At 43.8% G+C, this 27,880-nt stretch overlaps 1 protein-coding gene across 2 annotated transcripts in view; it reads right to left on the bottom strand.

Moving 5' to 3' along the window:
* Nucleotides 1–2,663: 2,663 nt before the first annotated feature.
* TM2D1 (TM2 domain containing 1) overlaps nt 2,664–27,880 on the bottom strand; it is a 36,855-nt gene continuing 11,638 nt past the window's right edge. Inside the window, exons 3-7 of one of the 2 annotated variants that reach the window (XM_051999547.1) lie at nt 27,386–27,494; nt 24,128–24,219; nt 9,612–9,685; nt 4,369–4,501; nt 2,664–2,966 (exon numbers count right to left, since the gene is read on the bottom strand). In XM_051999547.1, the coding sequence (XP_051855507.1) occupies nt 4,391–4,501; nt 9,612–9,685; nt 24,128–24,219; nt 27,386–27,494 (386 nt within the window). In that variant the 3' untranslated portion in view covers nt 2,664–2,966; nt 4,369–4,390. Of the gene's footprint in view, nt 2,967–4,368; nt 4,502–9,611; nt 9,686–24,127; nt 24,220–27,385; nt 27,495–27,880 lie in introns of those variants that run through there. The other variant, XR_007953926.1, reaches the window with a different exon arrangement.

Genomic DNA, 27,880 nt, shown 5'->3' with positions numbered 1-27,880 from the left:
TTGTTCCACTTTTTCCCTCCTTCCCTCCACCCCCTCCCCCCATGGCAGGTTGACCCATACATGTTAAATATTTTAAAGTATAAATTAAACACAATATAAGTATATATAACATATACTTTAACATGTATGGGACTACCTGCCATCTAAGGGAGAGGGTGGGGCTAGGAGGGGAAATGTGGGAACAGGTTTTGCAAGGGGTCATTCCTGAAAAATTACCTATGTACCTGTTTTGTATCTAAAAAGCTATAATAAAAAATAAAATTAAAAAAATTTTAAAAGCCACTTAAAAAACAGCTAGTAACAGCTAACTCTTAGGAGAGAATATAACTCTGTATTGGAGGAGGAATCTTTCTCCTCCCCGAGACTCAACCATCGATGGGTGCCTTTTGTTTTGACCCGGTGGGTCTCCTAAGTAAAAAAGCATTCCCTTGTGGAAACCTCCTGGTTCGTTACACGGATTTCCCAATAAAAACACCTTGGGCCCAGTTTTACAAAACACACTCCCACGCTCATGTGCACACGTGTAAAATATGGCCGCCTTGTTCCTCTCTCCGCAATGGTCCATGGGGTACGGAAGTTTTCAGGGTCCCATTGGACATGAGCTCCCTGAAGGCAGCGTCCTTTCAGTGCTTCGAAGTTCCAGAGAAGAGCAAGGTCCAAAGAACCGTTCGCGGACTGAATTAGTAGGCGATGGTCAGTCCCCACAAAGTCGTTTTGGGGGAGGAAGTCACTGATAATACGGATCAGAGAAGGTCTCACACGAACCGGAGGGACTGTGGACGGGGAGCCAGGGAGGAGCTTCCCCGCTCTCCCAACACCTCGGAAATGCTGGAAGCCCCCGTCCTTGTCCATCTCAGCCCATTCTGTGCCCGGGGCCCTCTTAGTTACTTCTTTGTCCCCCAGTGCCCAGGATGATGCTCTGCGTGGGGTCAAGCACTGAAGTAACTACTGTGTGCCACACAAAAACAGGAGTTCCCGCCCTCAAGGAGCTTATCTCCCTCCTCCCCCCCAGCATCCTTTTATCCAGAGGTCACATAGCGTCACCCACAGCAGACCCAGGACAACGTGGGAGGACGGAGCTAGCAGCTGAATGATCAGCCGTGATCGTGGGGAATGAGGAGCTGGGTTCCTGGAGGTGGAAGCAAGGAGGGAGAGATACAGAAAAAGGCTCAGCCGGGAAAGGCGGAGGGAGCTGGAAGGTCCTGGAAAAAGTCAGCCAACCAGCACTTAGCAAACACTTCCTCTGGGGCAAATGGCGGCTCCAGACCAGCAGGGAAAAGTGTTGTCGGGACATGCTCATATGTTACAAGGATGCTCATAGGTAACGAGGATGCTCTTATGAGCCTGCTGGGGACCACTCGTCACACACACAACTCTAAAATGCCTCCCACTCCAGCCCCAACCCTAAATGCATCAGCTAATTCTGTCCATCCAATGGGTTTCTAATCCGTCCCTTTAGCCAGCCCCTGTCCCTGTCCTTCCACAATCTGTCATCCTTAGTCCCCCGAGGCCCTGGGAGTCTCCCATAGGCCTCTGACCCTTGCCCAGCTCCTACTGAGCCCCCACACTTTTCCACCCCCTCCCCGGCCCCTTCCTCTGCGGAGCCTCCTCATCCTTCTCTTGCCAAACTCCTCACCCGCAAGGCCCTGCAGCGGTCTCACACCCACCTTCCGCCTCCTCATCGTCCTTTGAACCTCAGTTTCCATTTTTCAGGGACAGTGGGATTCTGTGACTCATCACTACACAACACCTGCACAAATTCTTGGATATTATAAGCAGAAAAAGGAAAAGAAGAGACTGGAAGAATATCCATCCACTTGTGCATGGATTGTCCATGCTAATCAGTCAGGAAGACTTGCTTAAGATACTTCCTGCAGTGTGCCTTAGTTGCCTCATCTGTAAAATGGGGATAATAACAGGGTTGTTGTAAGAGTCAAATGCCCGCCATCATTATCCCCACGGATCACTTTTCACGGGCTTTGTAGGCAAGCTTTGCCGAAGGCCCGGGCATTTTCATGGCAGAAAAGCTTGGGTAAAGAGGCCCAGAGTCCACTGTGATGACAGGCATTTCTCCAACCTCCGCGTGGGGCAGCTGCTCAGGCACGTAACCTTCCTAGCTGTATGACCCTGGGCAAGGCACAGCTTCCAACTGCCTCACCAAAAAAAAACAAAAAACGAACAGAAAAAGAGTTGAAGGGAAACTTAATGGTTACCCATGATAAAGAGTGGGAAACTGGGGCTTAGAGAAAATCAGTTCTAATGTGGAAAATTGTTTAACACGATTGTACATGTATAACTCTATCAGACGTCATGCTGTCTTGGGGAGGCAAGGGAAGGAGGGAGAAAAATGTGGAACTCGGGATCTTACAAAAATGAATGCTGAAAACATGTAATAGGAAAAAATAAAACAGTGCAAAAAAAGACCAAAAAATTGTCTTTACACATAATGAAGGAAAAAATAGAATATTAAATTTGTAAATTTATAAATATATAAAGAATATTAACTTTATTAAAAAAAAAAAAAGAAATGAAGTCATTTGACCAAGGTCACAGAGATAATGAGGAACAAAATAACCATATTCAACCCAGGCCCCCCCCAAATCCATTCAGACTTATAAGTGTAAGCCCAGAAATGGTGTGAATGAAACACCCATAGCAAAGAGGCCATTCTATTATTTTATTTTGAAGAAGGAAAAACGACAAGCCACAACTTGCCTCTAGAAAAGGCATTTGGGGTGGGACAGGAAGGCGAGTGGGGGGTGAGAAAGCCCTCATGGGAGACAAGAGACTTCAGTCTCCAGTCAAACAAATCTCAGAATAAAATTTCTAAAAGAAAAAGAAAAAAAAAAAAAAACTCCAGTAAAAATCACATTGAAGCAACCACAACGTGCTGTGCGAAGGGGAACAATGAGGAAGCCTGGGAATTCACCCTCTGGAGTTTTCTTAAAATCAAGGAGGCACCAAACCTAAAAGAAAAAAAAATTCAAGTTAAAATAGCTTTTTTTAGTCCCCAAAGTTACTGCAGATACCTCCTTTAACAAGGATGGGCTTTTGTTTGTCCACTTTGTCCCTTTCCTTCCTCTACCTCCTCCTCCTCCTCCTCTTCTTCCTCCTCCACCAATACTTTAGCCACCTCCGATTCTATTCTTGCCAGTTTGATGAGAATGAAGGGTCTCCTCAAAATTCTCAGGCTTTGCCCTTTTCTGATAATCAGTGAGGCTGCACATTTTTCAAGTGATGATAATTCGTGTTTCCTCTTCTGAAAACTGTCTATTCACACCTTTAGATCACCTAATCGTGATGGACTGGGAATTGCAACTTTTAAATTGTTTCTCAAGTTTCAAATGTCACATTTGCCACAAATTACTTCCCTTTTAATTCTATAAAGTTCATTTTGCGGAATATTTTTAAATTTTTCATGAAGTCAAAGACATCTACTCTAAATCCTACAATTCCTTGAATTAAAAAAAAAAATCTTCCTACCATAAACTGAATATCTAACATTGCACTTTTTCACCTTCTTCTATTAACCAGACCAAGCTGTCTATCCTATTAAATACATAAATTAATATTATCGTTTGCATTAAATTGGCATATTTACCATAAATTAAACACATAAATTAAAATGGCAGTATTGCCATTTTTACTATGTTAATCCAACCCATCCATGAACACTGAATGTCTGTCAGTTAACAATTATTTATTAAGTATCTGCTATGTGCTGGGCACTGTGCTTAGCATCGGGAATATAAATAAAGGCCAAAGATAGTTCCTGCTTTCAAGGAACTCCCAATCTAATGGAGATGAGGTGCAAACAACTACATATAAACAAGATAAATCAAATAATCAGCAGGGAGAGCAGGAAAGGGACTTTGGCTGAGACTTAAAGGAAACTAAAGAAGCTGCTGCTACTATTACTGCCACTACTCTGCTGCTGCTGCTGTTCCTGCTACTACTGTTCCTGCTGCTGCTGCTGCTCTTGCTGTTACTGCTCCTATTGTTGTGCTACTGCTGGTGCTGCTGCTGCTGCTGCTGCTAATCCTACTGCTCCTGCAGCTGCTGACCATCTTTTGTCACCCCAAGGGCAATGAAGGCAAATCCTGTTGGTCATTTCTTACAGAACAATAATATTCCATAATCTTCACATCCCATAACTTATTCAGCCATAGCCCCATTAATGGGCATCCACTCAGTTTCCAGTTTCTTGCCACAAACATTTGTGCCCATGTGGGCCCCTTCTCCTTCTTTAAGATCTCTTTGGGATACAGGCCCAGTGGAAACACTGCTGGGTCAAAGGGAAGGCAAATCAAAATGTTATAAAATCAAGGACAGATATAAAATTATTTGAGATTAAAAGTAGTCTCTTACCATTGAGTTGTTTTCTAAATATCTATGGGTACTTCTGTGTTTTTCTAAACGTTTCATTGGTAATGCTCAGTCTTGTAAGTCTTGTTCCATAATAATCTATAATGTAACTAGTGCCATCTGAAGGACCAACAATCTAAAAGAGGAAAAAAGAAATTAATTGCAAAGGTAATTACCATCTTTATAAGGATGTCCTTATCGATAACATTCTATCTATTCTAAGACAAAAACACCTTAGAAGATGAGAGTTTTAACTAGCATTTAGCTTTAAGAAGTATCCAGAAAGCCCAGGATGTTAAGCTGACAAAAGTGCTCCCTCCTTCTCATGTCTGATTTCAAGTCAAATTAAAACCTAATTTTTAGGGTTTAAGGTAGAAAAAAACAGTGTTGAATCTAAAAAAAGAAATTTGTAGATAGAAGACAAAAGGTTTGGCCACACACAGAGGGACCAAAGCGGGCAAAAAGAAGGCAAAGGCCCCTCAGAGGCCTTGAGACACCCGTGTTTCTCGGCCTTCGGGGCCCTGGAGGCCAGAACTTCCTGCTAGGACTTCCCGCAGTGCATGGCCCACCTTCGTCTTTGGCCTTCGAGAGCCCCACCAGACCTCTGGGGCCAGTCTTCAGGGGTGACTCTTAAGGGACAAACCAGGATCAGCATCTGGGGCCCGGGAATGCCGAGCTCCCTTCATCCTCCTCCTCGATGAACATAACCAGCCATTTCCTTGGGAGAAGTCCGAGACACAAACTGCAATCTCTAGACAGAGAACGGGCTCAGCCTCTGCTCCCCGTGCCCCCCAATCAGCCTGTTGTGCCTAAGGGACAGCCCAGGACAAGGAAGCAGGTGGCTTTCTGCCATGAAGAAGAGTGCTGGGTGCAAACTGTGGCCACAGACAAGTCACAGGATCCTAGCTTTATCCGACTGCTTTTTCACAAAAGAGCCCACTCAGGGGAAATGGCCTGTTGGAGAGCACGTGGGCGTCAGGTAGCCTCAGAGGCTCCTGTCCCCTTAGTCCCCCATTTCTTCCTCTGTACAATGTGACCCCAGGCCTTGGGTCCTGACCTCATGGATCCCTTGTAAGACCCAAACAGGATCCACCAACTCTGGTGATTCTCACTCTGGCAAGGGTAAGATGCACGTCATGAAGGGGCCATGTTGGCTGAGTCTTGGGGTCCCGGGCCCTCGAAGCAGAGACTCACACTGAAGCCCCAGGCTCGGCCCCTTCTTCCAGCCTGCATGTTCATTTCCCGGGTGAGAGGCCACGGCTGGCCTGAGGCCCTACATCTCTGGTGCATTTGGCCAGAGCCCCAAGGCACCTGGGGGTGGGGGTGGGGAGAGGGGCCTCCACAAGTTCTTCAACAGGCTCTTTCCCTGCATTTGTGACCAGGCCTGAGAACTGACCGGCCTCCGGAGACTTGAAGGTCAGAGGACGAGCCTCAGCCCTGAGACCACTTGGGACTCTCTCCACAGATCAGTCACCAACCATGAGAGGTGCTTCCAGGACCCTTAAAACGGAGCCCAAAGAATGGGCTGCACAGGGCCCAGAGCATCAGAGGTCAAAGGGGGAGGGGAACACGCCCAGAACAGGACTCTTAGATGGCTGTCATGGAGTCCGACTCATGTCCAAAAGCCCACTTGGGATTTTCTCGCAAAGAAAGCGGAGTCGTTTGCCGTTTCCTTGTCCATCCCACTTTGAAAATGAGGAAATTGTACAAATGGGCAAGAAGTGAGCTCGTGTCAGAGGTTGCTCATGAGCCCCCGACTCCCGGGCAGGGCTCTCTGCCACTCAGACCCCTGTCCCCAGCCCCTCTTCCTCTCTCTGCTGTTTCCTGACCCCAAGGTTTCTCATAACCGGAGTTTTTGCCAGACCCACAAACAGATCTGGGCTTAGCTCGAGACAAAGTCAGATTCAGATTAGGTCAGAGAGCCCACACTCTGGCTAATGTCATTTTCCTAATTGGGCTTCGAGCTAAAGATCACGCCCCTAAATGTTTTGTTTATTATCAGCTCCATAAAACAGGAAAGAAAGGGACCAGAGGACCCAAGGGTCCTGGGATTGCCCCTGGTCTAAAACAACACCAGTTAATTGGCGTAACGGTGCGGCTGATGGCAAAGGGGGTGGCAGGAGAACAACACTCGAGCTGTGCTACACGTTTTATTCATTACTCCTTCAGCGAGGAGGCTAAGTCACTTAATAAGGTCCTGCAGCACGGGAGGGGCCTGCTGAGACCTCCCTCCCCACCCCTTTTCCAGAATACCCGGGTGCCAGCTCACCCTCTTCTGGGGATAAATCCAAAACAAACGGGGATAAGTTTGGAGAGCGCCAAAGAATGCCCCAAGTCTCAGCCTGTCATCTAACTAACTGCTCTGGCAGGTCTAGTGTCAAACCCCAGGCAGCGACACCTCCGGCCACAGCTCACGGCCTCCCTGCCTCACTCGGGCCTCCCCCACCTCGGCCTCTCCTCCACACTGTTAAAAAGGGGCTTGCTATAGGTGTGGACTAGAAATGGATAAAGGCTGACCACTTCTGTTTGCCCCGTAAAGCTCTCCGTGACGCACTCGTGCTGCCGTTTCTGCTTCTCCGCAGGTCGTGCCCCCAACACTCTCCTCGACACTGAGTAAAGGCTTCTTGGGGACAAGAGATGGGAGTCTGAGCCTCACCAGGTGAAAAGGTCCGGTCTGCACGGAGGAGGTGGAGGACAGGGCCTGCAATCTCTGACCGCCCTCAGGTCACTCCTCTATAAAAGAAGGACACTGAGAGTCTCCTCGATCCCTTCTGGGAGTGCCACAAGGAGCGGCCGAGATGAAGTCTACACACTAAACTCACTTAGGCTGGGCTACCCAGGCTGGGAATCGCAGCAGATTTCTGCAACAATGCTGGCCGGGTGAGCCAAGACTGGCCAGCTCCACAAGCAACCCAGCAGGGCTTCTCATGGAAGTGGAGGGATACTGGGGGGCTCCCAGACTCCAGAGAACATGAGCTCTGGGCCCAAGGTAACAATGTTCTGTGCTCTCGCTCTCTCTGCCTCTGTCTGTCTGTCTCACACTCCCACAGAGGCTCTGAGTCCCAAGGTAACTTACTATCCTGAGCTATTTCTCACATACACACACACGTATCTGAACATAGATATTCCTGTAATGCCGAGCAGCCGAACATCTTGTCTAGGTTGGGTAATGAATAGTAGATACGGTTTCTGGAACTGCTTGAGCTTCAAGTTAAGTCTAGTTCATTTAGCAACAGATATGTACAAAGTGATTTGCCATTATTTAGCATCAGAACAGAAGTAGCGGACCTATTTTTCCCTAGGATGGTTTTTCTGAGTTTTCATTACAAACATCACGAAGTGTAAAAGAAAACTCGTAACGTGTGTTTGGGGAGGTCATGAGACCATGCACGATGTGTTTCTGGGATCACAGCCCAATAGAAAAACATTGCTAACCACTGGGGAGGAATATTTAATGGTTAAAAAAAAAACTGGGCCTGGAGAGCAGGAGGAAAAGTTCCCGAGAAGAGCTCTACACAAAAAAGCAGGAGGGAAACATCTATGATGAACTGGAACAAATATATTCCAACCATAAATATTAACATAGATTGATAATGCTTGTAGTTAAAAGTTACTCATATTTGTTTAAAAATGATTCATCTTGAAAATGCCTCACTCAAGATGCAGCCACATGTTAAAGCTCATCACGGGGCTTGCGGGATGTGAAAACTCGCTTGGCGAACTTGGAGAGAGGCCGCCTGCCCCAGTCGAGAGCATCGGAGTTGGTCTTCCATCCCCGAAATGACTGCAGGGATCCCGAGTGTGCCAGTTCTTCCCCCAAACATCTTCCAGTTTTCAGGGAGGTTCTTCCCCCCACCCAGAGGTCGTAATGAAGAGCCCAATGTAGGCCTTCAGCTGCCGCAAGGCAGAGGCTGTATCAGTTGCCGATTTCTGGAGGTCCTTTCCAAGTTGGTGATTTTATGTAAATCAGAACCGCAAGGAAATGCTACGGCGACCAAAAGATAAAGCTCCTTCTAAAGCTCTCAGACAGATGGTGGGACCGTGAAGCTATTTAGTTTTGGAAGTCTTAACTCTAAGAATCCCAACGATACATTAAATTTCTTTGAATGTCATTTAACATGAGACACCACTTTTCTAACATATGTAAAATGTTACCTTAGCCTCTTCATGCCTACTTGCCTGTCCCGCAGTCAGAGGAGGAAGGGCATATGCTTGTGGGTGAATATAGTAGAATTTCAAATTCAAAACTAAATATTTTCTTTGTTTAATGCTGCTGGTCTTATTCTTTCCCCAGATGCTGCCTCCTCCTCACAATATGGCAGCCTTCATATTTCCCTCTTGGATCTGTGTTTTTATCTACAGAATAAAGGCTGAATGCACAAAGCAGAAAGAAGGTGAGGTCTGGACATGGGACGAAAGGCACTCGAAGGCGGTAACCTGCACACCTATGTTTGGATCAAGGAGGGGAACTGACTGTGCCAAAATCAGGCACTTAAGTGTTTGATGAGTAAAGGAAAAAATGTGTTCTGCAAGTTCAAATATTAAACATGGCGACTCATCATTTAGGCTCCAGAAAACCTGCATCTGGGACGGGAGCACTGCAAGGTAAATACCCGGTAGTGTCTGACGCTCAGAAACATGACGGTTATCCGGGAGGCCAACTTGATGGAGCAGATTTAGAAAAGATGAATAACTGTCACCCTCTTAGTGAGATATGTGAGAGAAATTTGAAATGTATTATTAGTTCCAGACAACGTGCAAAAGAGTTTGATACTTATGCCAGACGCCATCTTTTCAGGCCCTTAATTCTACTACATCTTACTCTGTGAATGGGTATAGCCAGAGACGCACAGTCTAGTGGACTACGATCGGGCTCAGAGACGGCCTTCAACAAAGGCACAAAAGCTCGTGGAGACGGCGCTCACTGGGACAGAGGTGTCTGGTCTGGAACCAAAACCAAGTGAGACCGACTCATGTTCACACTGCTGGCATCTAAAAGAAATGAGGCCTGAGAAATGAGGGCCAAGTAATGAGCTTTTCAAGGAGGAGGATAAAGTTCCTCCTTTCCACTCTGAGAGGAGCCTTCTCAGAGACAGTGTGGAAACCCAGAATCAAAAGACCAAAGTCCTTGACTCTATGCACAAATTCTCATTTTAAGTGAAGGAACACACACACACACACACACACACACACACACACACACACACACACACAAATAAAATGAGTATACTTGGAAATCAGCTTACCTGCATTGAAATGAGAATGAAATCTATCAGACTTCCAATTCCACAAAATCCTACAGTGCAAAACTTTAACAAACCTAAAAAAATAAAGGAAAAGAAGTCTCCAAAGTGTTCCACAAAGTGAACAGAACTTTTCAATTTTGCAAGGAGCTTGGCAAGATGCTCCACACTGATCCTTTTATTTCAAGAATTTGAAACTGGCAGAAAATTCCATTTCTCTAACAAAAGTTCATGTGATCACACATGAAATATATTTAAAGAAAGAGTAAAAGTCCAGGGTTCTTAACTGAATTAACAGACAAACATCAGGAAGAAAAATGTAACAAAATTTACAAAAGTTCTTCTGTGCTAAAAGTCAAAAGAAATAAATCTTTAAGTTTCAGTGTACTAGAGTTACAGAATAGCTTTTAAAACTGAAAACATTTCTTTATGACATCTCTATTTGATTTAGAATCAACAAGATCTGTTCCCCAGTTTTAATGTGCATAAATTCATCAGGAAAATTTCAAATGAAAAAGTTTGTTATGTCTTACAAAAATGTAGCCGATTGGAGAACAAATTTGGATATCACATTAAAAAACCAAAACTATAATAGGACAATCACAGAATCAGGGCACACAGCAACCAATTAATAAATTCTTGTTGATTCAATTAGTTAATAAATCTTTACTAATCTCTGCACGCCTGGCACTGTACTATGTGTTAGGCTCACTGACTGACTGATTGAATCTTGGTGTCAGAAGGGATTAAGAATTCATTTAGGCTGAAGAGAGTCATCTACACCCAGAGAGAGGACTGTGGGAACTGAATATGATCACAACATAACTCTTTTTGTTGTTGTTCGTTTGTATTTTGTTTTCTTACTCATTTTCTTTCCTTTTTGATCTGATTTTTCTTATGCAGCAAGAGACTTCTAGAAACTATGTTTACACATATTAGATTGCTTGCCATCTAGGGGAGGGAATGGGGGAAGAAGAGGAAAATCTGAAACACAAGGCTACGCAAGGGTCAATGTTGAAAAATTATCCCTGCATATGTTTTAAAAATAAAAAGCTTAAAAAAAATTTATCTAGCTCAATGTGTATCTGAATAAAAGAGTGTTTAGGAGTCTGAGAATATAAGTTCAAATCCTCCCTCATTTAATTCACTCTGGGCTTGTTTATTCATCTATAAAGTGAAAGATCAGACCTTTTGGCCTCAAGGTCTCTTCCAACTGCAAATCTATGATTCTATGAAGGCTTCCAGTGAGGGAAAAGCCATGTCCTCCTTCCAAGTTATTCCATTTTTATCTGTTAATAAACATTTTTTTTTTCAGTCCACAAGAATACACCTTCTTTCTGCATCCCAAAATAAGAAAGGAAAATGAAGCCCCTTTTACCAACACATATACAAGCAGAACATACTCCCCGGCTGGTAATGTTCCCAAGTCCTACTTGCACTCAGAAGCCCTCACCCCTCTCTCTGGAGGGAGGCAGTTCTCATCACGAATTGGTCTTTGCAACAAGAAGTCCTAGGTCTTTCACTGTTGTTTCTTTCCAGCGTCACTGCATAAATCTTGGCTCACCTCATTCTCGAGGCTCCCAGAAACCTCCCCACCGTTCCTGCCATCACCGCATCCCACCACATTTCTATACCATCACCTGGCCAGCCTTTCCCCCTTTCCCAGGCAGCCCCCTGACATTCAAATTCTTTGCTGCAGCATAAAGAGCTGCTGTAAGGAGTTTTTGTAATCCTTAACTGGAGTCTGGTTTGCCCAGAACTAATCCCTCCCTTAATCTGTCTTCCATTATATGTCCGTCTGCCTATCGAAAGAAATAGGTTGGATAACCAACTGTGGGTGATGCTGTGGAGAAGTTACTGCTCAAGAATGGGCCAGCGGCTTCTCAAAGGCCCTTCCCAACAGCAACATTCTCTTATTAATGATTTCATCTCCATTGCTGATAAGATAAAATCACAGATTTGGAATTAGAAGGGATTCTGGAGGTTACCTAACCCAAGCCCATCATCTGGACATGGAGAAAGAGAAGCCCACAAACTAAGTCACTTGCCCAATGTTGGAGTGGCAACGAGTAGCAAACCTGGTTTCTGAGTCTCCTTCCAGGGCGCCGTAACTTCCTAACTCACATCAAACAGAGGGCTTGGGGCCAGAGCAGCCCAGCAGTAAGTCATACACCAAAAAGGGAGCGCTAAGATCCAGAATCTCCTTCTTTGAGAATCTTTCCACACAATAGATGAGCATCCACTTGGGATGGCTGAGGTACAGATCTGCCTTAAATTGAGAGTGATGGCCCGGAAAGCATTTCATTCTCTCTGGACCCAGAACCAAAGACTCTTATCAAGGACAAAAATAAAAGACGGAGGGATAAGAAGTCAAAAGAAGGAGAGGGGAATCATAGGTAAATAACCGAAGAAGGCAAAGAATAGAAACATTCTCACTATCATTATTGTTGGTCATATGAGTACAATTCATGGAAATGATAATTAGAAGAATAACAAAAACACAGATTTATATGATATTTCCAGGTTTGCAAAGTGCTTTCCTCAGAATCCCATGAGAGAAGTAACCCAAACACTGCCTCCATTCAGCAGGTGAGGAAACAGCCTAACTCCAAGTCCCACGGTTAGGAAAAGCCAGAGCTCAGCCTCTGAAGCAAGCCTCCTGCACCAACCCAATATGCTTCCTTTTATACATCCGGCTTCTAACTGATGAGGTTATTTTGTACATAATGCCTTTAAGAAAGGTGGAATTACTTTAAAAATGTACTGGGATAAGCACAGCACCTGGAATGGAAAGTCACTGTCATAAGGGCTGTGCAAAGTCAAGTAATAACATGTGGGTTGAACTGTGAACCGGTCTGACCTTTTGATTTGGAATTGTTTGGAATTTAGGATTTGGTTTGGAATTCGGTGGATGGATGGGGGAATTAACCAAACTATTTGAACCTTTGACCTGGTGATTTCCTTCCTGGGCATACCTATCAATGAAGCTTTTTTTTTTTAAAGGAAGGAAAGTGCCTATATTAAAAAAAAAAAAAAATTCCCAGCTGCACTTTTTTGTAGTAACAAAGAACTGGAAACAAAGTGGGCGTCCGTTGCCTTTGGACTAATTAAACAGCGTGTGGTACGTGAATGGAATGGAGTCATGCTGTGCGGTTAAGAAGCGATGACTGAAATTTGTAGGATTACAGTCAAGTTGATGCAGAGGAAATACAGAGGGCCTAAACATCAAAAAAAAAAAAAAAAAATTAAGATGAATACAATTTGCAAACAAAAAGATAACCAAAAGGACGCCAACTTCTAAGTAACTGAAAAAATATGTGTCCTAAAAAGGGGCAATGAGATATATGTTCCACTTCCCATCAGGGAGGCCGGGGAATCTTGAGGTCAGAAGGTGATCACACTGTCAGACAAAGTCATAGTGTTAACAAAGGAAGCTTATGGGAGAGGGAAAATGACAGGTAAGATTAGATCCAAAGTCAGCGATATAAAAAATAAAGCTTTTTAAAATATGAAGAAGAATAACTAGGAAAACATTCAGGCTAATTATTGTGTTTCTTTTTAAGAATAAATTTCAGAAGGTCAACTTGTGGGTACAGGCCTACTAGGACGCACTAAACCATCACAAACATTCGACTATTAAAGGAAGACTTTTTTCTTTTGTCTTTACGAGAGCTCTCTGGGTGCCCTCTTATGACTTTCTGAGGGGGTTCCAGAAGCTCAAGTGACACTTAGCGAGACAGATCCTTCTGCTGCTCATCTAAAACACTGACATGGAAGCAGACATCCATGCCTGGAACTTGCCAACCTTAGTATCAATCCATTTACAGAAGCTATGAATGTAGCCGCAGCACAGTGTGGTGTTATGGTTAGAGTGCTGGGCTTGGGGTCTGAAAGAGCTGAGTGTGAATCCTGCCAGAGATGTCGGGCTAGTCACTATAGTAAATGAGGGATGAGCTCAGGGACCCCAAGAACTCTTTCTGCTCTCTGGAGGATGCTGGGGGATTCTCCTCTCAGGAGGCTCCAGCACCTATCTTCCCCAAGAGGAGGGCCAGGAGGAAGTGGGAGCCAGCTTTTGCCCTACCTCTTGGGAGGGGTGCCCTTTTCATGCACAGAACCCCGAACAGGGGCTGGGGTTAACCCAACTCTTCTTGTTCTCAGGCTCACAAACCATAGGCCGTTCCCACACAATGGGGGAGCCTCCCAGATAACATCCCAACAGACTGGACAGGGCAGTGACGGGATGGCTGAAATGACCTGTCCCTCATTTAGCTCTGAGCCACTTCTCTCCCTTGAAAGCAGAGGTCGCCCTAATGATGCAGCCCATCTGGGGTCAGAATCCAGGGACGGGATCATTTCGTGACTTCACACAAAATGCATCTGTCATTTGGGTTTTTACCTTTCTGTTTTAAATTCTTCCACAATACTGTCTCCAGTAAACAGAGGCTAGATTAGAAATCAGATAGACCTGGGAGCAATTTCCCTTAAATAAGCATAATATCAATCAACCACCAGCACTTATTAAATGTTTACTACATACCCGGTCCTGGACTAACTGCTAATGACACAAAGAAAGGCAAAAACACAGCCCTGCTACAGCTCCAAAATAACAGCTAGATACGGGCCCAGAAGGTGTGTGTACAAGGGAGATGAAAAGTCATCTCTAAGAAAGACTCTTTGGAGGTAGAGACTGAGAAAAGAAGCTAAGCTCCATTAACACGCTGCGCAAATCTGAAAATCTGTAGCAGAAGCCTCCTGTAAAATTGTTGTTGCTCATGATTAATATGGTGAAAAGTTTTACATGACTGAACATGTACAACTTTTATCAAAATGAGGAAGGAGAGGGAAGGACAGAGAAAATGTGAACTCCAAATTTTTACAAAATGAATGCTAAAAATTTACATGTAACTGGGAAAAAATTAAGTACTCTTTTGGAAAAATCACTGCAGTGGTGCAGCTATTTGTGACCCCGTGTGGGGTGTTCTTAGCAAAAATATTGAAGTGGTTGGCCATTTCCCTCTCCAGCTGATTTTACAGATGAGGAAACTGAGGCAAATAATAAAGTGACCTGCCCAGGCTCCTACAGCTAGTACTATTTAAGGCTAGATTTGAACTCAGGTGAGTCTTCCTACCTTCCGGCATGAGAGTTCCCTCCACCGGTACCTCTCACAAGGGACTTGGAATATCTTGCATACTAACATGCAGGATTTAAAGACAAATTCTTAACCAAGAATGAGCTATTACAGAAAAGAGGAAAAGCGACCGTCTGTATGAAGCTCCCATCGTGTGCTGGGCCCTTTGACCTGACTCGGGGCATGTTCACAGATTGTTTCCCAGCTGCTCCTCACCCATCCTGACCTCCCAGATTCCCTAATCTTCCTTCCAGAAAGCAGCAGGGGACCTGGAATCAGGAGGGCCTGAGTTCAAAGACAGCCTCAGACACTTACAAGCTGTGTGACTTCAGGTTATTTCCCCTGTCTGTCTTAGTTTCTTCAACTGCAAAATGAAAAGTATAGCAATGACCTCCCAAACCTGAGGATGAAAAGAGACACTTGTAAAGAAAAAGACTAGCAGCAAATTAATGTTACTGTCACATTCATAACATGAACTGCTTCCTTTGTGTTTTATATGATACAATGATGATTAAAAACAGATTTCTGTAAGCAGTGAAGATCTGCAAAGCACTTTTCTTCCCATAATCCAGTAAGTCATGCAAATAGTACCAAGGCCTCTTTTTGCAGAAGAAAAACTGAGGCTTATTTCCAAAATATATAGAGAGTTGACTCAAATTTATAAGAAACCAAGCCATTCTCCAATTGATAAATGGTCAAAGGATATGAACAGACAATTGTCAGATGAAGAAATTTCTAGCCATATAAAAGAGTGTTCCAAATCATTATTAATCAGAGAAATGCAAATTAAGACAACTCTGAAGTACCACTACACACCTGTCAGATTGGCTAGAATGACAGGGAAAGATAATGATGAAATTTGGAGGGGATGTGGGGAAAACTGGGACACAGATGCATTGTTGGTGGAATTGTGAACGGATCAACCATTTTGGAGAGCAATCTGGAATTAGGCCCCAAAAGTTATCAAACTGTGCATACTCTTTGACCCAGCAGTGTTACTACTGGGCTTATATCCCAAAGAGATTAAGAAAAGGCAAGGGACCCACATGTGCAGAAATGTTTGTGGCAGCCCTCTTTGTAGTGGCCGGAAACTGAGTAGATGCCCATCAATTGGAGAATGCTGAAAAAGTTGTGGTCTGTGAATGTTATGGAATATTATTGTTCGGTAAGAAATGACCAGCAGGCCTTCAGAAAGGCCTGGAGAGACTGACAAGAACTGATGCTGAGGGAAATGAGCAAAACCAGGAGATCATTATATACATCAACAACAATAATACTACATGATGATCAATTCTGATGGAAGTGGATTTCTTCAACAATGAGAGGATCTAAAGCCGTTCTAATTGATCAGTGATGAATAGAATCAGCTACACTCAGGGAAAGAACACTGGGAAATGAGTGTGGACCACCACATAGCATTTGCACTCTTTCTGTTGTTGTTTGCTCGCATTTTTGTTTTTCTTCCCAGGTTTATTTTTACCTTCTTTCTAAATCCAATTTTTTCTTATGCAGTAAGATAACTGTATAAATATGTATACATATATTGTATTTGACATATACTTTAACATATTTAACATGTATTATACTACTTGCCAGCTAGGGGAGGGGGTGGAGGGAAGGAGGGGAAAAGCTGGAACAAAAGTTTTTGCAAGAGTCAATGTTGAAAAATTACCCATGCATATGTTTTATCAATAAAAAGCTATAATAAAATTAATTAATTAAAAGAAAAAACTGAGGCTTTTGGTGCTATGTGACATATCCACAGCTACACCACTAGGAAGTGTCTGAAGCAGGATGTGAACCTAGGCTTCCTGGCTGCACATTCAATGTTCTTTCTACTATTTCTCGTCATTTTAACACACACACACACACACACACACACACACAACACACACACACACACACACACACACACACACACACTACCTCATTAAGCTTATTAATGATGGAAGGGAGGACAGCACCTTCAAGAGAGGACTTAGGCAGGAGAGTAGGCAAGCCTCACACACAAACACACTCACTTTCTGTTTCTCTCTCTGTCTGTCTCCTCACCCCCCTCGCTCTCCCTGTCTCTGTCTCTGTCTCTCTCTCTCACAGAAGCTTCCATTAGCCTCTGAGACTAATAACCTGAATTTGTCACCAGTTCCAGGACCACTCGTGGCACAAGACACTGAACAGGACCCCTTCTGCAGCCAGTTCCTCAATTCTGTGGAGCCTGGGTGAGATGAGGAGGCGATGTGCTTGTGAGAGAAGGGGCGACAGCCACGGGGCTACAGGGCCCAGATTATGGAGTATTTACTTCTCGTTCAAGTTTCAGGCTCAGGCAGCTGTAGCTGCGCCAGCTCACTGCCTCCATCTGCCTGCTCCTATCTCCCCACGGAGTTGAAGATGTGTAAGGAGGCAGATGGCCCTGAACCCTTGATTCTAGGATGGTAGAGGGAAGGGAAGAAATCAGGTGGGGGGGCAGAGTCAGAGGCAACTGGCCAGTGTAGAAGGAGGAGTGCTGGTGAATACTCCCCAGACCCCAAACCAAGCCAGTGGCAAACATCTGGCTGGCCCTACAATCAAGTACAAGCAGAGGCTTGAGATTTGGGGTAATTCCCCTGGAACTTGAGAAAGATTTCTTTGGCAAAAGAACATGTTAGGGAATTTTCACTGTACATTGATATAATAACGTGAAGAATCTTTATTAATCCAGCACTATGATTTTTTGTCATATTTTTGAGCAGTTCGGATTAAATTTTTTTTTCACTTTTTGGAGGAAAAAAAAAGCTTCTGTCTCATCATGATTGGCAATCTTATGATATTCAGGTCTTCTGATTCTTAAAATTAAATAGATGTCAGAGAATTCCTGAGAAAAGGTCTGGTCCCTGGCTCTGTCAGGCAGCAAAAATATTTCAAAACTCTCCCCCTAACAACATCCTAGTGACAGCGTGGTGAGGAGGCTTCGCTTCCCGCTGACCCGTGATTCTGCTCCACAATCCCAGGCTGAACAGGAATGGGGCTACCATCTGACTAGTGACAAAGCAAAACCCAAACAGCAGCTTTAGCAATGGATTAGTGCAAAAAATCAAACTTCACATCTGAAAAATACAAATTCAATAAGGGGATTTACTCAGCCACAAAATAAAATGGTGAGCACAGATTAATTTTTTAAGTCACCTGCTTTGTTACAGGTTAGATCTTGCATCTCTGCCCCAAGTCTAAAGAGTCTCTCTTAAGACTAGAGCGCATTTCTTCCTTAAGGCAGCCTCCTTGCCAAAACCCTGGAGAATCAGATAATAAATCTAGCCATTAGTCACCAGGATTCCTTTTGCTCTTCCACCGACACAGAGCAGCTTTCAATCCCGAGAGAAGCTTAACTTGCAAATCTTTTTTATTTGGATTTAAGAACTTTCCATTATGCACTGGTCCAGACGGGTGACTTCAAACTTACTTATTAATCATATTTTTGAGGCATCCAAATACTATGGACAAACCGAAGATTTTAAACTCCCGGACTAGAACTACAACACACTGTTATTCTCATAATAAGAAAATATTTACACTTTGAGATGAAGAGCATTAGGAAATGGGAGTATCTGCAATCACTGGCTCCAAAGAAGGCTTTCTCTTCAAGAAGCCATAATCTCTTAATGCAACAGATGGGCAAAATAAAATGTGCTACTTATAGCATAGCAGAAAAAAAATGTCACAGATGTTAACACAGAATTAAACATAAAGACAGAATATTATTAGAAGAACAAGACTTCATATTGAGCAGACAAATGAAAGGGTTCCAGATGAATCTGCCTTGATGTATTCTGTATTAAACACAGAACAGACTGAATGAAAGGGATAATGGGAGGCCTAGAAAGGAAACATTTCCTAAGACTGAGCAAAACAAAAATTTTAAATCTTATCAAACTTTATTGGGAAAAAGGACCGGCTTTCTTTGCGCTCTGCTGCTGGACAAAGATGAACCAAAGGAAAGCCTCTAACACTGAAAGCATCTTCTTTCTTTAAAATAACTGTTGTAGGGTCCCTCCAATGTGTAATGGGAGTCTGGCTCCCCCTGGTAATAAGCACCCCAGATCAGGGGGACCAAGTGACTCTGAAGGTCTGTACTACTTCCATTATTTGTTCAGCTTCAAAAGTCAGAACAATTCCAAAAGATTCATGATGGAAAATGTGATCCACATCCAAAAAAAGAATTATGGAGTCTGAATGAGAACTGAAGCAGACTATTTTCACTTTGGGTTTTTTTTTTTCTTCTTTTTTTGTGTTTTTTCCCTTTATTCTGAATCTTCTTTCATAACATGAGTAATATAAAAAATGATGAATATGACTGAACATGTATAACTTATATCAGATTGTTTGCTGTCTTGGAGAAGGAAGGGAGGGAGAAACATTTGAAACGCAAAATCTTATTAAAGTGAATATCTTTATATGTAATTGAAAAAAAAAATAATGATGAGTTCAAATCACAGGTACTGTGCATGCAATACGTGTGGTGCCATGGTAAGAGTGGGGTCTTCAGAACATTTCTCCCATAAATACACACATCACCAGTGAGAAGGAGGAACACAGATAATGAGTTCACAAGTGGATGCACTGTACGTGGCAGGGCCTGGCCAGCCCTAGCACCTCCTTTTCCATAGCTGAATGAGGGCCCCGCCTTTTACAACCAGTGAGACTCCTGGACACAGCTGCCAGTGGGTAAAAGAAAGGCCAATCTCCTCCTTCCCACCTAGTGGCCCAGGATAGAGGGAATACTATCAGGAGCTGGGCTCTTTTTCAGAGCTGGCTCTCTTCTCAAGCCTATCTCAGAATAGGCTAGCTCTTCCCTCAGAGCCTTCTTTCTGCCATTAATTAATTAATCCTTTTAAAGGACTGTGAAGAAGCTTACATATCTCTCCCTACTTCTCTTAAGTATTACTGGCCAAGCAAACTCTGAAAGGGGCAATCCTTTCTTAGATGAGTCTGAGAAGAGTAACCTTTACCTGTGCTACCTGATCTTAATATCCTGCAATTTCTTCAAGTAACGGGGCTGCGGGTAGAACCTAACTGTTCTGGGTTCCCTGCTCACCTCCCCATCCCTGATGTAATTATTATAACATTCAATATGCAACAGTGAATAACTGAGGGAAAATAGCAACCAACTAGTTAAAGCTATTTAGCATCTTTAGAGCTCTCTTATTAAAACATTTTTAATGTTTTAATGTTTTAAGAACTATATGGATTGATTATTTTTACAATGTGAAAGACAATGTGCTCTAGTAGCAGGACAAGCTCTGACCCAGGAAGTCCTGCTTCGGGCCCACTCCTCTGCCACCTTCATCACTGCTACTCCTGGCACAAGGGAGCATCTGTCCCTTCCTCTGCCCCAAGACTGTCAGCCTGGGTCCAGCCTTTATTGCCTGGGACAACTGAACAAGCCTCCATATGGGGTCACAATGTGGGGATCGTGAAATTACAATTTATTATTAGCAAATGTTTAATTTGGGGGAGTCAAATAAAAATTTTCTTAGGCAAAAAGGAGTCACGAGCAAAAAAGCTTAAGAAATCCTGGGTTAGATGCTACAGCTAGGTGGAACAGTGCTTAGAATATCAGGTCTAGAGGTGGGAAGATCTGAGTGCAAATCTTGCTAGCTGTGTGACCCTGGGGAAGCCATGAATGCTGTTTGCCTCAGATTCCTCATCTGTAAAATGGAGACAACATTAGCATCCACCTTCCAAGGCTGTTGCTCAAATGAGATAATAACTACAAAGTGCTTAGCCCCGGGCCTGGCACACTGTAAATGCCACATTAAATGTTAGCTATTATTAGCATTCAAAAACCACTGAATAACTAGACCAAAGAGCAGATATGAATGGTTCAATGTCAGTGGGGAAGGATTAAGTCTTTAAAATGGTTCTGTGCTACATAAATTTTTATCAAAACTAGAATGAAACCATAAAAGGAAAGCTTGTCATGTTCCCTTATACAACACAGAGAAAATCAGCATGGATATGCTAATCCCTGTGCGAGGATGACGTTCCATATTTTTCTATTATACTTCAGTGGAAATAAAAAAAAGGCAGGGGTAGCAATCATGATGTCAGATAAATCAAAAGCAAAAACAGACTAAATTAAAGAAGATAATCAGGGAAACTACTTTTTAAAAATGAATTAATATCAGTATTAAACACATTTATACCAAATGCATGAAAATTCTTAAAGAAAAAGTTGAATGAGTTCCAGGAAGAAATGAACAGTGATACTATAAATAAAGGGGGAATTCAATTTTCTTCTCACAAACCTAGATAAATTGTACCAAAAAAATAGAAAAAGGTATGCTAAACCTCTGGAGAATACTGAATGGGAATAAAAAGAGTACACCTAATCTCAGTTATAAATGGCACAATAACAAAAAAAAATGTTTTATTAGAATATAAAAACCTCACAAATGCAGAAAAGAACTATTAAATGCCTTTTTTAGCAGCCAAAATGGAATAAAAAAGTTGTGATTAATAAAAGATCTCTGAAGCATAGATTAAAAATTACTGGAAAGAGGGGCAACTAGGTGGTACAAATGGATAGAGCACCAGCCCTGAAGTCAGGAGGACCCGAGTTCAAATCTGACCTCAGACACTTAACACTTCCTAGCTGTGTGACCCTGGCCCAATCACTTCACCCTAATTGCCTCCTCCAAAAATTATTTTTTAATTACTGGAAACTAAATAACACTAAAGAAGGGCTGGATCAAAGAACAAATTATAGAAACAATCAATAATGACAGTAAAGAGATGGCATACCAAGATATGCAGGATGTAGTCAAAGCAGTAACTGGGGGGAAATTATATTTCTAAAATGAATGCTTCTCAGATTTCCTAATGATTTAAAGTTGTAGCTAATCAGACTAAGTAACTTTCTGAATGCCAAGTTCCAAAAAGATCTCAAAAGGATCATTAATAATAGAAATTTAAAAAATAAACATAAAATTCCAGATTGCTTACAAAATTCTAGATAGATTTCAAAAGAAATGCTATGACGCAGTATTTCTGGAAAAGGGCATAATCTTCCACATCTGTCACATGAAGGGTGTGCTTTGGTCTCCCCAAGTTATAATCTCAACTTCACCTTCCAGTTCTAACCAGCCGAAAGATGCCAGTGGGTCTATCTGAACGTTATCTCTTGCTTTCTTCGTGTCTTCCTTTCACTATCACTGCCCTACTTTGGGATCTTTTCTAAGAGAAGATCAGAAAAACCACCTAACCATTCTTGCTACCTCCAGTCTATCAATCTCCAATCCAGCCTTCAAACTGACGTCCAAATGATCCCTCCCTGCCAAAACCCTTTCAGTGGCTTCCTGCTGCCTACGGAGAAGTGTATAAATGCCTAATCCTTGAATTCAAAGGTTTTCACAATCTGGCTCCAGTCTCTATTTCCACACTTATCTCATGTAGTCTAGGTTCCAGTCAAGGCAACTTGTTCCATTTCTGCCCAGTTTTCCATCAGGAAGTTTTTCCATGCACAAATCTAAACCTGCATTTCTACAAAATTCCCCATTCGCAGATCGGCCTCTGCCGGCAAGACCACCGGAATGAGGGGGGCTGCCACACTCAGGACTCTTGTGATTTTCTGTGCCTGCTGAAGGAAGGCACTCAGCAGTTGTTGCTGGTAGTAATGGGGAAGGGAGGTCCCCTTCCCCACAATGATGGCTATGAGGGCTGAGTCGGTGGCAGGTCTGGCAGTGGGGGGCACTGTTATTCCCAAAGCCCTTAGATTGAGGGTCCAGTGTTAGGCTGCCGCTTCTGAGGAGCCTAAGAGGAGATGATGGTCATGGTGGCAGCCTGACTTTCCTGGCACTTCTCTCGTATCTCTCCCTCAGAGTGCTCTGCTCTTGGTCATATTCACAGGATCAAAGATATAAGCCTGGAAGGACCTCAGAGGCCCTCTAGTACAATCCCCTTCTTTTCTAGATGAGGAAATAGGACTAGAGGAGTTAGATTTCTTATCTTATGGCAGAGCCTAGGACTCACCCCCAGGCCCTCCAGCTCCAACTCTGTTCCACGCCAAATTCATTGTTTTATTTTAAGATATGTCAGCTTCCCCCTTGGTTCATGGCCTCTTACCTGAACTAATGCAATGGCCTGCATCAAGCCTTTCCCCATTAACCCAAACCCTATGCCATAAACTGCAATGGCTCCATACTGCATGGCTCCCTATTGCCCCCAAGATAACTCAGGAGCTCTACAGCTTGGTTTCAGAAGCCTGCCATAAGCCCTGACCCTGACATTTTGTGCTACTACTCTTCTAGCCTTCAACAATCCCTCTTTTCTGGATATTCCACATTCTGCTTTCTGTTTCCTCGCCTCTTCTGTTCCTAGAATGTACTCCCTGCCCTCTCACCTCAGGCCTCTGGGAATCCTGCACTTCTTTTAAGACACAACTCTGTGCTCTCCCTCTCTAATCACCTCACAATTAATGTCTTACATTTATTTTATGTTTATTCTGCTCAGAATCTTTTGTGGCTTTAGAGCCAGCATGTCTGGTGTTTGGGGAGGTGGTCTCAGAGCCAGGAAGACTGGCTGTGAGACCCCAGTAAAGTCACAACCTCTCAGTGTTTTAGGAAAATCACTGAATCTCTAACTTACAGAGAAGGTGTCAACCTAGACAGGGAGAGCTTCCTCCCTTGGGAATCATCAGGACAGAGTTGAAAACTGAATCCATGGCAGTTGATTAGATCAGTGGGGGATGCCTCCCCCCTGATTAGTGGGCACAATCTGGATGAAAAGGCAGCAAAGGAGGCTGAGAAAGAGTAGTCAGACAGGGGAGAGGAGAATGAGAGCAGAGAATCTCAAAGAAAAGAGCTCCAAAGGTCAAAGCCTGCAAAGTGATGGAGAACAAGAACTGTGGCAAGGCCTGCAGCTTTGAGAGCTGTGGAGAGCCTGGGTTCCAGAGGGACGAGATCAGGAGCCGGCACCTCTCCTACAGTCCAGTCCTGGCTCATCCCTGGCCAAGTATCGAGGGGCAGGGACTCCGGAGTCAGAACTGGGCACTCCAAAAGGGTCAAAGGGCAGGGATCGCGAACTGCACAGCCTGCAGCTACAGGGGACCCTTAGGCACAAGGGCTGTCTTTAAGGTAGCACTGCTAAGGAGAGAACTTCCCGCGCCCCAGCTACCCCTAAATGCTTTCTATGAAAGTGCAAACACGGCTCTGCAAGGAAACAGACGTGCTCCGCAGACGCCGAATGGCCCAGCGAATGCAGGCTCTGCTTTGCTGCAGATGTCTCCCCACTCGATCCAAAGCAGCATATGGAACACTGAATGTTTAGGAGAGTCGAGAGTTCGTTTAAAAGAAAATATCTATATACATATAGAACACGAGTTTCACACTGTCACATTTCTCGAGGAGGACAACTCACCTAAAGCTGGGTATCCCAGGTAAAACCTGTCGGCTCCTAACCAGCCAAGAAATAACGAGAGCGCGACCGCCACCCGGTAGGAATAGCCGTTTCTGCAGGAAAACAAAAACCAGGATTCAAATTCTAATATTTCCAAGAAGTAAATGGCATTTCAAAATCACATTGTTAAATGCTATAATTAAAACGGTCTGTGAGTCAAAATAAACTGGGCTCTAGTTCTGAGTAAGTTTTTTAACAACTTGGCCCATTTCTAAAAGCGGATTCTTATGTGTAAGAGAGAAATGCAGGCTTTTAAACGCTGCTCAGCCAAGATGGTACACAAGACAGCAGGCACATAGTAAGTCCTCAATAAAAAAAGGTTCTGGTGAAATTTAGCATAATTATAATTGAATAATAATGATTAACAACAAGCAAGTAAAGATAAAATCCCAATACGGTATCTGGTTGAGGTTTCAGCATGACAAAAGTCAACTTTTGTTAATGAAACTAGCCCATGTCAACCACTGGATTCCCTCCTCTCACTAGTAAGCTCCACCATACTCTTCCCACTTATTCCACCAGTTGTCCCTCTTCTTCCCTTTATTTTCATTCTAAGTCCCCTTAATGGGGGACCTACCATTGTGCTCAGAGCTTTAAAAGAGAGAATGACTCTTCTCTTGGTCTTTGGAGTCCATCTGGCTTTTATCTCATCTCCCTCTTCCCTTTTCCTGATAAAAACCTGAACTCTTACAATTGTTTCCATTCTGCTCAACTCCTTACCCTAAAGCTCTGGCCCTCAGCCTCTGCCAGATTGCGACTGCCCTCTCCAAGAACATTAAGAAAGCCAGAGCCTTTTCTCAGTGTCCAGCTTTCATGATCTTCACCCACACTTGCTACTCAGCTGACAGGGCCTCATCCTTTACTTCTTTGTGAATATACTGAATGCCCCAAGGGATGGAATATTCCTTAAGAACAAAATCTCACTTGAATCTAACACCCAGTATATGTACCTTACATACAGCAAATCCTTTAAAAAATACTCACTGGAGGGCAGCTAGGTGGCGCAGTGGATAGAGCACCTGCTCTGAAGTCAGGAGAACCTGAGTTCAAATCTGGTCTCAGACACTTAACAACTCCCATCTGTGTGACCCTGGGCAAGTCACTTAACCCCAATTGCTTCAGAGGGAAAAAAATACTCAGTGGATATTCTGTGTTGCAATGGTTTCTAACACCCACTCCTGTTCTCCTTCTACCTCTCTCACTATGCTTTCTGTCTTCTTTACTGATTCCATTTTCCCTATGCTTTTAGGAGAATGTACCTCCGAGGTTCTAGCCTTGTCCCATTTCGAAGGAAGAAAACAGATGGGACACACAAATTCACAAGAGGAAAAAATCCAAAAAAGGAGCCAGTAGTAAAACTCAGGATCCTTGGTGTCCACACACAAATATCCAAAGGATAGACAATGAGCAAGAGAAAAGTGGTCTGAATGCAATGGAACCACTCTGACCTCCCACATTTCCTGGGGCAGCCAGAGGTACCACAGTACACAGAGCCCCCTTGTCCCTGTTCAAATTCAGCATCAGATATTCACTGACTGGGTTACCTTGGGTAAATAACTTCACTTCTACCTCAGTTTCCTCATCTGTCAGATGAGATGTAGAATGAAATGACCAAGAAAGCCCCCAATGGGATCATGGGGAAGCTGCAGAGAAGCAGGGCTCTCAACAAAGCTGCATGTCTTTGCAGCTTTATTTTCCCTTTATTTTCACTCTAAGTCCCCTTAATGGGGGACCTACCATTGTGCTCAGAGCTTTAAAAGAGAGAATGACTCTTCTCTTGGTCTTTGGAGTCCATCTGGCTTTATCCCATGAAAATGGGAGAAGGAGCCGCTCCAGACAACTAAGAAATACCCTCTCACTACAAACAGTCCTTGGAAGCTCTCTGTTTCCAAAGCATTTTCCCCATCACCAGCTCAGCATTACCAGAGGGGAAGTTGGGAGACTCTGGTCCGACCCATGAATGCAGCACAGCACATCGCACTCAGACACAACCCCAGCTCCATACCCTGGCAAACAGCAACACAAGGGCAGAGGCCCAGCAACATCACATAACACAGAGGAAAGGAGTCAGGGTTCGGAGTTCAGCTGCTCCTGGCTGCCCACCTGACCTAGATGGAGCCCCATCAGCTCCTGAGCCTCATTTTCCCATCAGTGTCAAAGGTGGGGTGGAGATGACTCCACAGGCCCCTTGCAGCCGATGATCCCATGGCCTTGCCCAATGAAATGTGGCTAAAAAGTGAATCTGAAGCAGACACGGCAAGCTCAAAAACTAAGGGGTCGGCGTCCTGTGGATGACCATGGGACTTTTGGGGGCTCTGTGCGTGTGTGGGTGTGAATGTACACACTGTGCACAGAGCAGAAGCTGCCAGAGATCAGCTCTCCTCTCACGGCCTGCCAGACATTTCCTCATGACACCTGGGAGATTTCAGGCTCGTGGCTTAACTAAAATCAACCAGAAAAGAGGAGAAATGCCTCAGCTCTGGGGGCTGAGGCTGGAAAGTGAGGGAGGCCGCAGGTGGATGACAGCCCCATGATCCAGTACCTGCTACTGACAGGAGAGGAGCCAAGCCGAACCCAACATAAAACGTCATTAGCCTGCTCCTGTCCTGAGGAGCACATGGTGCCGGGCCCCTGGGACAGAGCCTTACAGAGCTGACGGAAACTTCCGTAGAAAAGTGTCCAGAGGAATCAAATATCCAGCAATGAGCTTGATGAGCAAAGAAACGTTAAACTGACCATTTCACTTTTAAACTCGATTCTCTCTTTGGTTCATTCATACAGTTTATAAAAGGACAGTTGTTGGTACAGAGGAGGCTGGCCAAGTCCTTCAGTGCAATGTTAAGAGGAAGCATTGGATGTGGACCCCAAAGAACTGAGTTCAAATCCTGGTCCTCCCCTTATCACCCACGTGACTGCTCAATCCCTTTAAACTCCTCCCCACTCAACCCCTCACTCCATTCCATCCCTCATTGGCTTGTCTATACAACAAGGGCTGCACTCTCTCTCTAGGATCCCATGACCTTGAGTCATCCTGCCTCCTTGACCCTTGGGTTTCCCCCGAAGATGAGGGGTTTGGCCCAAATGCCTTTAAAGGTAACTTCCTAAGTCACAGGAGTGATACATTTCCCCCCTAAGTTAATTCATCTTTCTCAAGCAATCAAGATGTAAATATTAATCAGACAATTATGAAATCAAAACTCAGGCAAATGGTTTACTTACACATTACGGCAAGATGTGGTCTTGAAAAAACCAACTTCACTTCCGGTAAAATGGGTTTCATTGCCGCTGAAGTCCTTACAAGTTACGTTGGGTGCTGGGTAACATGACACTAAAAAAAGAAAAAGCCAAGAAACAATTATGTTTTCTACAAGCAAACAGGCTGTGCAAACACGCAACAATTTTACTCCAATGCCTTCCTCCAAACAAGTGAAGATGTCCTGCAGACCACCGGGCATATGGTGACAGTTTAGTTGTGAAATAGATGCTCAAAAGTATTCAAATTAGCAAACATTATGTAGTACCCATGGTGTGCATGGCACTCTGCTACCAAAGTGGGTCACATGGAGGTCTGGATTACTGAGGTAAAGAGTGCCCTGAAACAGTCCGAGGAACTGGATTCACACCATTTGAAATAATCATGTAAAATGTGGTCCCTGGTTCAACCCAGTAGAAACATGAGAATAAAATGTTCATCATTAGATTCATTATTAGAAC

This window comes from Antechinus flavipes, chromosome 4 (assembly GCF_016432865.1).
Source record: "Antechinus flavipes isolate AdamAnt ecotype Samford, QLD, Australia chromosome 4, AdamAnt_v2, whole genome shotgun sequence".
In the NCBI taxonomy this organism is placed as follows: Eukaryota; Metazoa; Chordata; class Mammalia; order Dasyuromorphia; family Dasyuridae; genus Antechinus; species Antechinus flavipes.
The sequence above is the reverse complement of the archived record's forward strand: the minus strand, read 5'-3'. Positions and strand labels throughout refer to the sequence as shown.